Genomic DNA, 14,671 nt, shown 5'->3' with positions numbered 1-14,671 from the left:
CTCCTGATCTCGTGATCCGCCCTCCTTGGCCTCCCGAAGTGCTGGGATTACAGGCGTGAGCCACTGCGCCTGGCCTCTACTAAACTAGTTTAAGAAATATCAAGGAGATTTCAGAATTAGATCAGTGAACAGAATTTCCAACATGCTAAATATGAAGCTGAAAGATGTGCATCTCCTTTTTATAAACGACTTCAGTTGTAAATAGCCCCAGCCCTCAAAAAGCTGTTTACTGTGGTGGAGAAGGGGTAGAAGGGGAGAAAAAGATGATGCCAAAATGAAAGGACGCGCAGCATGGGATAACCATGGAGGCAAAGCCTGATAGCACTAACAGCTGGAGGCTGTCAGCAAACTGCTCCTTGAAGCCGAAGGGCAGATTGTTTTTGACGGGCCATCAGAAAGGCATACCTCCAGGGCTGCCCATGTGATAAACAGTGGGGTCAGTTAGAGGGGTATGATCTACAGCAGCTATCCCTTAAAGTCAACTAGGAGACGAGCACCATCCTCACTGACTTAAAGCCTCTCGTCTGAACTCCAGGCATGCACAGCCCTTCATTGCTGCTAATGAACACCGTACCACAAATGCCTAGACCACACAGGTATAATTATATTTTAAGCTATTTTAGTGAGAGATTCCTTGTTTGGGATGTTTGCCAATGGCCTCTATTGAACTGAGTTCTGATTCCTACTTAGGACAAATAAAAACTAATGTGTGATACACAAAACACATCACACTTCACAGGAAGAGTCATGGCCTCTTGGGACTGCACATCACAAACATTTGGACCAACCGGACCTCAAAAAATTCACCCAGAACTCAGTCACGGTCAATTTCCTCACCTAACCCTGGCTGCTTGTTCACAGAAATCTCCATAAGCAATAGTTGTTGATAAGCAAGAGGCAGCAGCCACCTCCCCATGGTTGCCAACCAAAAATAAAAAGGACAGTAAAATAAATTAGAGGAGGGAGATAATAAAGACCAAACATTGCAAAAGAACAAACCTCAGGACCTTCACCTGGGTCTCCAGCTCCAGTAAGGAAATGAGACAGAGCGGTTTCTCAGATTAACTGTGCACTAAACTACAATACTAAACTGCCCCATGTGAGGAAATGCAATGGAAGATAAGAAAAAAATGCCAAAAAATGTAGCAGGAGGCCACAACACAACAAAACCTTACAGCAATGGTGAGAAAAGACAACAGAAAATCAGCCAAGTGTTTTTGCAAGCAGAAAGTTTATTCGATTTTAGAAAAATCACTTTGGCATGAATGGATCGGAGCAGGACAAGCAAGGAGGCAAGGTGGCCAGGTAAGAGGTTATTGTAATGTAAGTGAAAGATGACCAACTCAGGTGGTACACAGAAATATTCAGGTGGTACACAGGTCAGGACTTTGTGAGCATGAGTAGCCAAGGGGATTCACGAGAAGGAATAATTGCAGATAAAACAAATAACCAGGTTATAAAGACTAGACGAAGTAACAATATGTGTCAGGTTAAAATTCATTAGAAGGGTTGACTAAGGCCAGAATGAACTTTAAAGATATCAGATGAAAGAGCTGGCCCTAATACCATTAATATTGATCTTTTAAAAGTTTAAAATAAATCTAATTGCCTTGAAAACTCCTTTGAATTTTAACTCTGGCACAGATAACTATGAATGTTAGTGTATTCCTTTTACTGGAAAACACTGAGACCATAATCTCTAAACCAGCATGGGCATGTTCTGCAAAAAAACAAACAACCCAAAAAAACTCAAAATGAATTTCTTTCTAAGTTCAACTCAAAAGCTACTTTCTCCATAACATCTGGACTTTCTTGTCTCTCTACTAGAAGCACCCATCTTCCCTCTGACTACACAGAACCCCTTTACTCCTTGAAGGCCAAGATCAGGCCAATCATCTTTGTTTCCCCTTTAACAGTGACCACTCATAGAGACCATCTACAGTTCCACTTTTCACAGTTTCAGTTACCCTTGGTCAAACATGGTCTGAAAATATTAAATGAAAAATTCCAGAAATAGACAATTCATAAGGTTGTTTGTTTTTGTTTTCTTTTTGAGACAGAGTCCCACTCTGTCATCCAGGCTGGAGTGTAGCAGCACAATCTCGGCTCACTGCAACCTCTGTCTCCCAAGTTCAAGTATTTCTCCTACCTCAGCCTCCCTAGTAGCTGGGATTACAGGTGTGTGCCACCATGCCCAGCAAATTTTTTTGTATTTTTAGTAGAGATGGGGGTTTTGCCATGTTGGCCAGCCTGGTCTCGAATTCCTGACCTCAAATGATATGCCTGCCTTGGCCTCCCAAAGTACTGGGATTACAGGCATGAGCCATCATGCCCAGCACTTTTTTTTTTTTAAACAGAGTCTTGCTCTGTCACCCAGGCTGGAATGCAGTGGTGCAATCTCAGTTCACTGCAACCTCCATCTCCCCGGGTTCAAGTGATTCTTGTGCCTCAGCCTCCCAAATACCTGGGATTACAGGCACGTGCCACCATGCCCGCTTAATTTTTGTATATTTTGTAGAGATGAGGTTTCGCCATGTTGGTCAGACTGGTCTCCAACTCCTGAGCTCAAGTTAGTGGCCTGCCTCGGCCTCCCAAAATGCTGGAACTGCAGGCATTAGCCACCGCATCCAGCCAACAATTCATAAGTTTTAAAATGCACACTACTCTGAGTATTGTGATGAAATCTCCAGCCTCTCTGCCCAGAACATGAATTAATCCTTTGTCCAGCGCATCCACATTGCCTATGCTATCTACCTGATAGTCACTTAGTATCCATCTCAGTGATCAAATCAACCTTCAGTTTTGCAGTGCTTGTTTTCAAGTAACCCTTATTTTACTTAACAATGGCCCCAAACCACAAGAGTAGTGATGCTGGCAATTCAGATATGCCAAAGAGAAGCCATGTTTCCTTCAAGTGAAAAAAATTAAAGTTCTCAGTTTATTAATGAACAAAATCATTATGCTGAGGTTACTATACGTATATTAAGAACAAATCTTCTATCTGTGAAACTATGAAGGAGGGAAAAAAAAATTCATGCTAGTATTGTTGTTATACTTCAAACTGCAAAAGCTATGGCCACAGTGCATGGTGAGTGTTTAGTTAAGATGCAAAAGACATGAAATTTGTGGGTAGAAGACACAAACAGAAATTTACTCTGAATGATGGCAATCTGGTTTGATACTATCCTCAGTTTCAGGCATCCACTGGGGGTCTTGGAACAGATCCCCAAGGATAAGAGGGACTACTGTATCTTCAATTCTAAGGATTTCTTGAAATAAGGAAATTAAAATATTATATGTGTTGAGAATATACAACATTGTACAGAATGAGTTACTGACGCGGTGGCTCACACCTGTAATCGCAACACTTTGAGAGGCAGAGACGGGCGAATCACCTGAGGTCAGGAGTTCAAGACCAGCCTGGCCAACGTGGTGAAACCCAGTCTCTACTAAAAACACAAAAATTAGCCAGGCATGGTGGTGGGCACCTGTAATCCCAGCTACTCAGGAGGCTGAGGCAGGAGAATCACTTGAACCCAGGGGACGGAGGTTGCAGTGAGCTGATATCGCGCCACTTCATCCCAGTCTGGGTGGAAGAGCAAGACACTGTCTCAAAAAAAAAAAAAAAAAAAAAAAAGAATTGATGTTTTTAATGTGGATGAAGACATTTTGCAAAGTAAAATAAGCCAGACATGAAGGACAAATACTGTATGTTTCCGGCCAGGTGTGGTGGCTCATGCCTGTAATCCCAGCACCCTAGGAGGTGGAGGCAGGCCAATCACTTGAGGTCAGGCAGGACTTCGAGACAAGCCTGGCTAACATGGTGAAACTCTATCTCTGCTAAAAATACAAAAATTAGCCAGGCATGGTGGTGGGCACCTGTAACCCCAGCTACTCAGGAGGCTGAGGCAGGGGAATCGCTTGAACCTGGGAAGCAGAGGTTTCAGTGAGCTGAGATCATGCCACTGCACTCCAGCCTGGGTGACAGAGCAAGACCCTATCTCCAAATAAATCAATATTGCTACCAATGGGCTCCAATAGAATAAAATTCTAGTAAATGAATGTCCTCTTGGCCTTGAGTATAACAGATTTAACTTGGTTCAGATACTCTTTGCATAACCCAACACAAATTATCTCCCAATCTAATTACTATAGACTCTAGCTAATTTATAACCAAAGGAAACATATTTGTTTGCATAACCTGGAACTGAGAATTGTTCACATAATCCAGGATTCATAATCTGGGATCCAATGATTAGACAGTTGCCCTCTCCTGGTAAGTTTTAACGCTGCAGTCTACTCAACCAAATACTAGACTGAAATTACAGTCCCCACATAGAAATCACTGGCAAATGAGTCAGGTGGGGAATGCCCAGGCATAGAAGGGTTTCTAGAGGTGGACAAAGCAAACAGCAGAGAAAATACAAAAGCAGGGATAGGTGGGGAAGAAGGGAGAAAGGATTCAAATAAATTAGTAAAATATTATATCAAAATAAAATCGACTGTCAGAGATTACAACGATTCTCATTCTATATCATCTTCTGAGCTCCGCCACTTTCAAGATACAGTCTTGGGAAAGTTCTCTCTGTGCCCCAATTTCCTTACGTATAAAATGGGAATAATATTGCCTACCCCATTGTGCTACTGTGAAGATCAAATGAGGTAACACATGTAAAAACTCACTGTTTAGCACAAAGTAAGCAATCAGCAGTATTTGTTACTCAGACATCAATCGGCTCAAGCATCGCTTCACCCATTCGTGCTCCCATCTCCTGGCATTGGTCAAGTTCCTATGCCAAGTGCTCTCACTGAGCTGTGTTTCTGTTTATCATCACATTTCTCAATCTCACAACACATTTCTATTTCATGTGATTCTATCTGCTACACTGTAAGTTCCATGAAGGCAGGAACTATACCTGGTTTTGCTTATCCTGCATTCCCAGCGTTCAGTGAAGTGTCTGGTACTTGATGTTCAATGAAATTATAGTAAAATTCCTAGTAATTTTTTAAAGAATAGTGTTTAGTACTAATACAAGTTGAATCGTGCCATCCGCCAAAAAAGATATGTTGAAGTCCTAAACCCCAGGTATCTTAGCATGTGACTTTATTCGGAAATGGGGTTGTTGCAGATGTAATCAGCTAAACTAACACAGGCATACTGGAGTAAAGCGGACCCTCCCTCATATGACTGACATCCTTATAAGACAAAACAAAAATGTGGACACTGACAGAGGCAGCAATCGGAGTGACACAGCTCAAACCAAGGAACACAATCAACTGACAGCCACCACCAGAAGCTGGGAAGAGGCAAGGACAGCCTTCCCCACTACAGGTTCTGGAGTGAGTATGGTTCTGCTGACCCCTTGATTTTGGAACTTTAGTCTCTAGAACCATGAGACTGTTTATTTCTGTCATTTAACCCACCTAGTTTGTGATACTGTGTGATACAGCCCTGGAAATCTAGTGCGAGTACCAACCTGATGGCTTTGCTTGCTATAGTGAAGTTATGTATATTGATTTTTCCTCCCATGTCAGAAAAATTGTTTCTAGATAATCCATTTTAAAAGAAATGATTAGGATTGGCTTTCCTCCCCCTTTCTCAGTAACTTCCTAACTGTTTTATTCCACTTAGACATGTCCAAAATTCCAATTATATAATATGTCAAGTGCCTTGTTATTTTTTTCTTCTTTATTCACAGTGCTCTTTCTGGCAATGAACACAACTAAGTCCTATATAAGTGTTCATTAACAAACCAAACACAAAAATTATTAATGGATCAAAATTTGAATGAGCTACACATCTAAAATAGTACCTCTTAATCTGATGAACATTTCTATAACATACTTTAAAACTTAGGACATAAACTCACCTTTCACCCATGATATAGGGGAGAATAGTAAATAATTTACGTTTTTGTTCCCTGTCACATCTTAGTTGTTGTTAAAATTCTTAGTTCACCAAAGCAGTCTAATTTAATAAATCAGAGAGGTTTGTGATTCAAAAAGAAAAACCTTTTGTGACAGCTACCACATTTCAGTATGAAGTGTCTAAGATGCATTTTTGTATAAACAAAGTATCTAATTGCTTCCCATTATCTTTAGCAAATAGACATAATCTTCCAGTGAAAATGGCTGAGGTGGGGATATGACTCACCGTCAGTGTCTGTGCTTCCTCAGCCCTCACAGGGAAGCAGTCAGCCACCTCCAATGCCATCTCACGCTGGATTATATGCATGCTTCCCAAAATTTTGAACTGTTAACATGATTTATGAAAACTGTCTTGGCAGACAAGATAAAACCTACTTTAACTAGAAATGTGAGAGTCAAGACTCTTGCATATTCCCATAAACTCATAAAAAACAACTGATGGAACAATTTATACCCATTCAATCCTTAGTAGATAATGCTGTCTGAAAGGCTGTTCCCATGTATACCTGGAAGGGTCAGTTACAGGGGCATGAAGATCAAGGCCCTCAGAGAATACCAGACTCTTCAATTTAACTAAGTGTAGGTTCTGAATAAAAGAATAGTGGAAACTCAGGAAAGGTACCTTATATACAAAGAAGAATTCACCAAGATAAAACCTTGAATATTTAAGAGAACTAGGATATAGCTAAACTGAAATGGTACAGAAATAGATCAAGATGAGCTGGTCTGAGCTGGTCCAAGGATCAGCTTGTGATGTAGATTCAAAGGAAAGTCAGCTCCTGGGAGAGATGATAGCATCTCCTCCAGCCCTCCTTCCTAGCCCATGAGCTACAGTCCAGTAGTGAACAGTACTAGGAAATCTGTATAACCCTGTCACAGATGACCACAGATGGTCCCATGGTAAGGTACACACTGGAAAGTAGGGCAAAGGTACAAAAGGAGACAGTCATGGAGAGATGCTGCAATGTAGGGAAAACTGAACAAATTCCCCAGAACACTAGGAGTTTGGATCAATCCACACAAGAGGAACTGGGGGGAAAACAGGATTTTGAAGAATGTAAAATGCCAACTTATTCTAAATTTTACAACACTTAAGTCAACATTACTAATCAGGAGTTAAAATACAGAATACAGATACATAAAAAGATAAAAAGTCCTGTATCTTGTTTACAAGCACAGAAAAGTAACCTTCAGAGAAGTATGTTCCTATCCAAAAACAATATATAGTGGCCACTTGACTCACACTCTCTAAAGAAATAAAAGGGATTGTGTAGAATTGTTTATGGACCTAAAGATGTGGGTTCCCACTCACTCCTATCTCCCACCAGTATCATTCCTTCTCCCTGCCATCCAGGTTGGTCCAAGACCCAGACCACCACATTTCACATTCATTTCTTTAAGTTCAGCATCATCCTTGTTCTCACTACTCTGTCTTCTCTTTAATTACATATCTCTTTAAAAAAAAGAAATATTAAATCCTTAGATCCCCTAGATACAGGCTTTCAAACTTTTGACTACAACCTACAGTAAGAAATGCATTTTACATCTGGAGCCAGTGCACACACACAAAATTATACCTATAAAACCTACATAGAAGTTTATCAAAACATCCTTACTATATATGATACACTGATCTTATCCATTCTACTTTCTTTTTATTGTTGTTGTTGTTCTTCTTGTGAGATGGCGTCTTGCTCTGTCGCTCAGGCTAGAGTGCAGTGGCACAATCTCGGCTCACTGCAACCTCCGCCTCCTGAGTTCAAGTGATTCTCCTGCCTCAGCCTCCCAAGTAGCTGGGACTACAGGAACGCACCACCACACCCAGCTAATGTTTTGTATTTTTAGTAGAGACGGGGTTTCACGATGTTGGCCAGGATGGTCTCGATCTCTTGACCTTGTGATTTGCCTGCCTCAGTCTCCCAAAGTGCTGGGATTATAGGCTTGAGCCACTGCGCTCAACCTCTACTCCACTCTTTTTTAATTTTTATTTATTTATTTATTTATTTATTTTGAGAATGAGTTTTGCTCATTGCCCAGGCTGGAGTGCAATGGCGCAATCTTGGCTCACTGCAATTTCTGCCTCTTGGTTTCAAGCGATTCTCCTGCCTCAGCCTCCCAAGTAGCTGGGATTACAGGCATGCACCACCACGCCCAACTAATTTTTGTATTTTTAGTAGAGACAGGGTTTCTCCATGTTGGTCAGGCTGGTCTCGAACTCCCGATTTCGGCCTCCCACCGCGGCCTCCCAAAGTGCTGGGATTACAGGCGTGAGCCACCGCACCTGGCTACTCCACTTTTTTTTTTAATGCTGTTAACCCAATTCACAGTTTGAAATACATAGAAAAGGTATACTGATTCAGTTCTTTGTGTAGCACTATAAGCAAGTGGCTACGAGTTCTGCATCAGACCCTCTGGATTCAAATACCAGCTCTACTGCTTGTGCCAACCTCTCTGCCTCAGTTGCCTTGTCATAGGGATAAGAGAAATGTTTACTTGAAAATTGGAAAATTAACCAAGACCATCCACGTAAAACTTTTAACCCATTAAAAAGTATGGTCATGCATTGCTTAATAAATGGGAATACATTCTGAGAAACACTTGAAAAATGCAGTTTCATATCACAAACATTGAAGGAAGAGAGTGCTTACACAAACGTAGATGGGATCGCCTACTACACACCTAGGCTACATGGTATAGCCTATTATTCCTAGGCTACAAACCTGTACAGCATGTTACTGTAATGAATGCTGCAGACAACTGTAACACAATGGTATTTGCATATTTAAAGAGATCTAGGCCAGGTGGGATAGCTCACGCCTGTAATCCCAGCACTTTGGGAGATGAGGAGAGGAGAGGGGAGGATCACTTGAGCCCAGGAGTTCGAGACCAGCCTGGGCAAAACAGACTCTGCCTCTATTTTTAAAATACAAATAATAATAATTTTAGAAAGACATCTAAACATAGAAAAGGTACAGTAAAAATACAGTAGAAAAGACTTAAGATGGTATGTCTGTGTAGGGCACTTACGATGAAAGGAGCTTGCAGAACTTGAAGTTGCTCTGGGTGAGTCAGGAATGCATGGTAGGTGAATGTGAAGGCCTAGTACATTACTGTACACTACTGTAAACTTTATAAACACTGTACACTTGGGCAACACTAAACATACTTTCTATCTTCAATAATTTCAGCTTAATGTATTTAAAACTTTGACTCTTTTGTAATAACAGCTTAAAACAAAAACACATTGCACAGCTGTGCAAAAATATTTTATATCCTTGTTCTATACCTTTTTCTATTTTTAATTTTCTTAATTTTTTTTCTTTTTACTGAGGCTTCAGTGCAGTGGGGCAATCTCAGCTCACTGCAACCTCCACCTTCTGGGTTCAAGTGATTCTCCAGCCTCAAGTAGCTGTGACTACAGGTATACGCCACCATGTCCAGCTAATTTTTATATATTTAGTAGAGATGGGGTTTCAACATGTTGGCCAGGCTGGTCTCTAACTCCTGACCTCAAGTAATCCGCCCATCTCAGCCTCCCAAAGCGCTGGGATTACAGGTGTGAGCCACCACACCTGGCCCAATTTTCTTAATTTTTAAATTTTGTTAAAAACTAAGACATAGGGGAGAGGAGAGGAAAAAACTAAGACACAAATAAACACATTAGTTTAGTCCTACACAGGTCAGGATCACCAAGACATCACTAGACAATGGGAATTTTTCAGTTCCATTGTAATCTTATAAACCACCTTCATACATGTGGCCCATCATTGAATGAAACATCATGATGTAATGCATGATTATACTCAATTAATGGCTTATAATAATCTTAAATGGGCCGGGCATGGTGGCTCATACCTGCAATCCTAACACTGGGAGGCCAAGGCAGGCAGATCCCTTGAGCTCAGGAGTTCGAGACCAGCCTGGGCAACATGGCAAAAACCCATCTCTACCAAAAATACAAAAATTAGCCAGGGATGGTGGCACAAGCCTGTAGTCCCAGCTACTCAGGAGGCTAAGGTGGGAGGATCACTTGAGTCCACCAGGCTGAGACTGCAGGGAGCCGAGATTGCGCCACTGCACTCCAGCCTGAGCAGCAGAGCCAAACCCTGTCTCAAAAACATGAAAATAAAAATAATAATAATAATCTTAAATGGTCCTCTCCATGGACTTTTTTTTTCTGAGACAGGGTCTCCCCATGTTGCCCAGGCTGTTCTCCTGAGTAACAACTATCCTCTTGCCTCAGCCTCCCTAGTAGCTGGGACAAAAGGCACGCTACAAAACCTGTCTTTATATTGTGGTAAAATATACATAAAATTGGTCATTTTTAGCCATTTTGAAGTTACAATACAGTGGCATTCACAATGTTGTGCAACTATCACCACTCTCTAGTTCCAGAACATTTTCATGACTCCAAAAGGAAGCTCCAAAGGAAGATCCATACTCGTTAAACAGTCACTACCCATCTCCCTCTTCTCGCCAGTCCCTGACAACTACTAATCTGCTTTCTGTCTCTACATCCATGGACTGTTTTTTTTGAAATGGAGTTTTGCTCTTGTTGCTCAGGCTGGAGTGTAATGGTGCGATCTTGGCTCACTGCAACCTCCGCCTCCCGGGTTCAAATGATTCTCCTGCCTCAAATTCCTGAGCAGCTGGGATTACAGGGACCTGCCACCATGCCCAACTAATTTTTGTATTTTTAGTAGAGATTGGGTTTTCCCATGTTGGCTAGGCTGGTCTTGAACTCCTGACCTCAGGTGATCTGTCCACCTTGGCCTCTCAAAGTGCTGGGATTACAGGTATGAGCCACCACGCCAGGCCCATGGACTTTTTAAACACTAACACTTGACCAGAACAGGTGTTTTTTTTGTTTTTTTTGAGACAGAGTCTCCCTTTGTCGCCCAGGCTGGAGTGCAGTGGTGCAATCTCGGCTCACTGCAACCTCCTCCTCCTAGGTTCAAGTGATTCTCCTGCCTCGGCCTCCCAAGTAGCTGGGATTACAGGCGCCCGCCACCACACCCAGCTAATTTTTTTGAATTTTTAGTAGAGACAGGATTTTGCCATGTTGGCCTGGCTGGTCTTGAACTCCTGACCTCAGGTGATCCGCCCACCTCGGCTTCCCAAAGTGCTGGGATTACAGGCGTGAGCACCGAGCTCGGTCAACCAGAACAGTTTTCTAATGTGGAATGATGTGCTCTTTGCAGTCATTAATCCTCTTTAGATGAATCTTCACTCATGAGATATTTCTGCTAACCATTTCTCAAGTAAATCTGTGAGTCACTTTAGGTAATTCTGTGACCTATCTTAGGGTCAGAAATCCCTCTCTCTTTGGGTAATTAGATCCACGCTAGATTACAGAACACTGTCCTATGAATTCTCTTAGGGGAGGGTTCCCAAAGCCTGGCCGATGCTGTGGAGTAAACCACTTTCTGCGTCTGCAAGGGGTAAAATGAGCAAGGCCTTAAGACATTTCATTACATTGTGGAATATCACACACACACACACACACAGACACATTTAAAGCCCTAGATCTCCAAAGAGCTGAACCCACAGAAAACTGAAAGTTTATTCTTCAGTCTTTGCATTTTGAAACTGCTTCTGAGATTCCAAACTTTTGCAATCGAGGGGTAAAAAAAGTGAACTTGGACACAGAACTGGAAGTCATTCCCGGTTTTAGAGTGCAGCATCATTTCCTTTTGGGGCCCCGCCTCTTTCGCCTTCTGATTTCCCACCCTTCCTTTGGGGTGTGGAAGACTGGGCAAAAAATAACTTTCCTTTTCCCAGGGTCTATTGGGTGGAATCGCTCCACACTCCTTCAGAGAAATAACTGGGGCAGGGAGATTGCCTTTCCAGCGCACTGTTTTTATTTCAGAAAACAGTGAACAGCAGAATGCTTCTTAGGCCAAAGAACTAAATGTCACCAAGATACACGGAAGGTGTAGACGGGAAAATAATGTCTTTGGTCCCAGCTGTAGAAGCCAGAAGCTTTGTTTGTTTTAAATATAGACCAACACTGCTTCTCCAGCCAACAGGCAGCAAAGTCCCCATTTTCCACTCTCCATCACCCCGCCTTGCATCCTACCCACACTGATTGCATCCCCACCCTCTGGGTGAAAAGCCGACACGTCTCAGATGCTAACAGCACCGGGTCAACCCGGCTTTATTTTAGGGTGGGAGGGTGCGGGGATGAGACTGAGTCCTGGAACCCAGGGAGCCCTCCGAACCCCGGAGTAGCTTCACTGCTTTTTGCGCGGCTGGGGGTGGGGGGAGGAAACAGATTTCAGCAGCCAACTCACCCAATCAATCTCACACCTCAAACTCCGGGGAAGCCCGTGCCCAAAATTGTGCCGAATTTTGTAAATGTCCTGAACTGGAGTAAACTTGAGGTGGACAAAAGTACAACTCTAAGACTCCGATCCCCTGGCAAATCGGTGAGAGTGGAGGTTCCCGAGGCTGCGGGGAAGGATCGCGCCAAGGCTTCAATCCAGATATACACCCGACAATGGGATCTCAATAAGGAACTACCCAGGAAGCCGTCGCCCCAGCAAGTGCCCAGCTGATCCTTATCGTGGGCAAGTTTGGAACCGCAGGTGCCCCGAGAATCCCTCGCTGGGCGCTCAGGCGAGAGGGCTCCAGACTCCCGTCCACGCCCACCCGGGGCGCTCTAGGAGTGCTACGCGCTGGAAGCGGGAAGGGCCCCTGAAAGGCGGCTGCAGCGAATCCTGGGGCTGAGAGGTCGCTGCCACCCAGGGCGCCCCGACTGTGCCCCACGCAGGGCCTCAGCAGGGCAGCGGGTTAGGGCGGGTTCGGAGGTGACAGCGCCCGGCTCCTTGCGCCAAGAGTGAGGCAACTCCGGAAACTTCCTGGAGCCGGCGCGCGTTTCCTGCAAGCACCGCCCCCGCCGTCCGCACGCCAGAGCAGCCCGCGGGCGCACTGACCTGAGATGGTCTCCTGGTAGCCCTTGGTGAAGAATTGCATGGCCGAGGCCGCCCTCCAGGGCGTCTTGAGCAGCCCTTGCCGCTGGGGGTTCTCGCCCAGCGAGCTCAGGATGGACGAGTAGGCGGCTGCCAGGTTGGGGAGGTTCAGCTCGTTATCCTCCTCGCTGCGGGGTCGCTCGCCCTTCCAGCCGTCCGCGGGCTGCGCGCTCTTGGCCTCGGGCCGCGGGGTCTTCTCCGCCGGCCTGCTGGGCCCGGGCCGCGGCGGATCCCGCTCGGAGAACCCATTGCTGCACCTGGCGCCCCGCGGCTTCTCCGCCGGGACCCGCACAGGGCCCTTCTCCATGGACCCGCCGCAGCCGCTGCCTTTCGGGAAGTACCCCGGGGCGCTTCGAGGTCTGCGACTAAACTCCGCCGGTGGCCGCGGACAATGGGCTGTGGCCGGAGTCACCTGAGGAAGGTGCGCGACCTGTTTAGGTCACACTCCGAGCCGGGGGCAGCCACAGGCTGGAAAGCCGGGCCTCACCTCCTTTTTATGGCCAGGCGGCTCGGCCGGCGCCGCGAGGCGCTCCCATTGGCCGGCGCCGCCTCGCGTCATGGCGCTCGCCCCGCCCCTCGGCCGCCCGCCCCTGGGGTCCCCAGACTAGGTCGCGGCTCTGGAGAGGCCCAGAGGGGTTCAGAAGCGCAGGTAAGGAAGGAAAAGGGCGCCGGTCCCTAGGAACCGGCGGGACCCCTCCGCTTATTGCGGAATGAGCCGAATCCGAAAAGAGGCAGGCGCCCAGGAGCTGGGACCTCGGTGGGAGAGACTGTCTGGGCGCCTGGTCGCCCCCTCTTCAGGCCAAGAGGGCGCTGCATTGAAGGGCTCCGGTCCCCTCTCCCAGTGAAAGATCAGCAAACAGGTGGCCTTGCCTGGAGAGAGACCGAGTTTAGCCACCGATTAGGAACCAGCTCTTAAGCTTTCAAGGTAAGAGAATAATGTGACTTTAGACTCTTGGGTTTAGTTAAAAACGCACCTGCCACGTAGAGGCCAGGTGGCACCGCTGTCGGGGCAAGTGTCACATCAAGTGGCCCTTATGTGGGTCCCTATGTCTAGAAGGATAGTATTTATGGTTGCTAGAACTTTGATCCTGGAAAAATTGATTTGCAAACGAAGATAGGACTTTCACTTAAAATCCATTTCGGGTGGTGGCTCACGCCTGTAAACCTAGCGCTTCGGGAGACCGAGGCTGGAGGATCGCTTGAGGCCAGGAGTTCGAGTCCATCCTGGAAAACATAGCAAGACCTCATCTCTATAAAACCCATTGCATTTTCTAGAAACGCAGTTGTGCAGATTTAGTGCTCAGTTGTTTTACAGTTCCATGCAAAGCTTCTTTTCCTAGATGTTAGTACAAATTGTGAAATGCTATTCACCAACTGAACTCTTAACCAATGACATCTGCTGTAACTGTTTTCTTCGAGATTAAAAAATGGACCTTTTTCCTCACTTGAGGGATTATCTCATAATGCCAAAGATGAGCTTTAAAACATGTATAAATTATATATATATATATATATATATATATTTTTTTTTAGGCTCACTTCAGCCTCCACCTCCTGGGTTCAGGCGATTCTCCTGCCTCAGCCTCCCGAGTAGCTGGTATTACAGGCACATGCCACCACAACAGGCTGATTATTGTATTTTTAGTAGAGATGGGGTTTCACCATGTTGGCCAGGTTGGTCTTGAACTCTTGACCTCGGGTGATCCAACCGCCTCGGCCTCCCAAAGTGCTAGGATTACAGGCGTGAGCCACCTCACCTGGCCATTAATATT

General features: G+C 45.0%; 1 protein-coding gene across 4 annotated transcripts in view; it reads right to left on the bottom strand.

Moving 5' to 3' along the window:
- GCH1 (GTP cyclohydrolase 1) overlaps positions 1-14,335 on the bottom strand; it is a 57,821-nt gene extending 43,486 nt beyond the window's left edge. For all 4 annotated transcript variants that reach the window (XM_011999692.1, XM_011999694.1, XM_011999695.1 and 1 more), the window contains exon 1: positions 12,864-14,335. In XM_011999692.1, the coding sequence (XP_011855082.1) occupies positions 12,864-13,206 (343 nt within the window). In that variant the 5' untranslated portion in view covers positions 13,207-14,335. The remainder of the gene's footprint in view (positions 1-12,863) is intronic.
- Between the last annotated feature and the right edge of the window lie 336 nt (positions 14,336-14,671).

The sequence above is a fragment of the Mandrillus leucophaeus genome, unplaced genomic scaffold (genome assembly GCF_000951045.1).
Source record: "Mandrillus leucophaeus isolate KB7577 unplaced genomic scaffold, Mleu.le_1.0 Scaffold60, whole genome shotgun sequence".
Lineage (NCBI taxonomy): Eukaryota > Metazoa > Chordata > Mammalia > Primates > Cercopithecidae > Mandrillus > Mandrillus leucophaeus.
The sequence above is the reverse complement of the archived record's forward strand: the minus strand, read 5'-3'. Positions and strand labels throughout refer to the sequence as shown.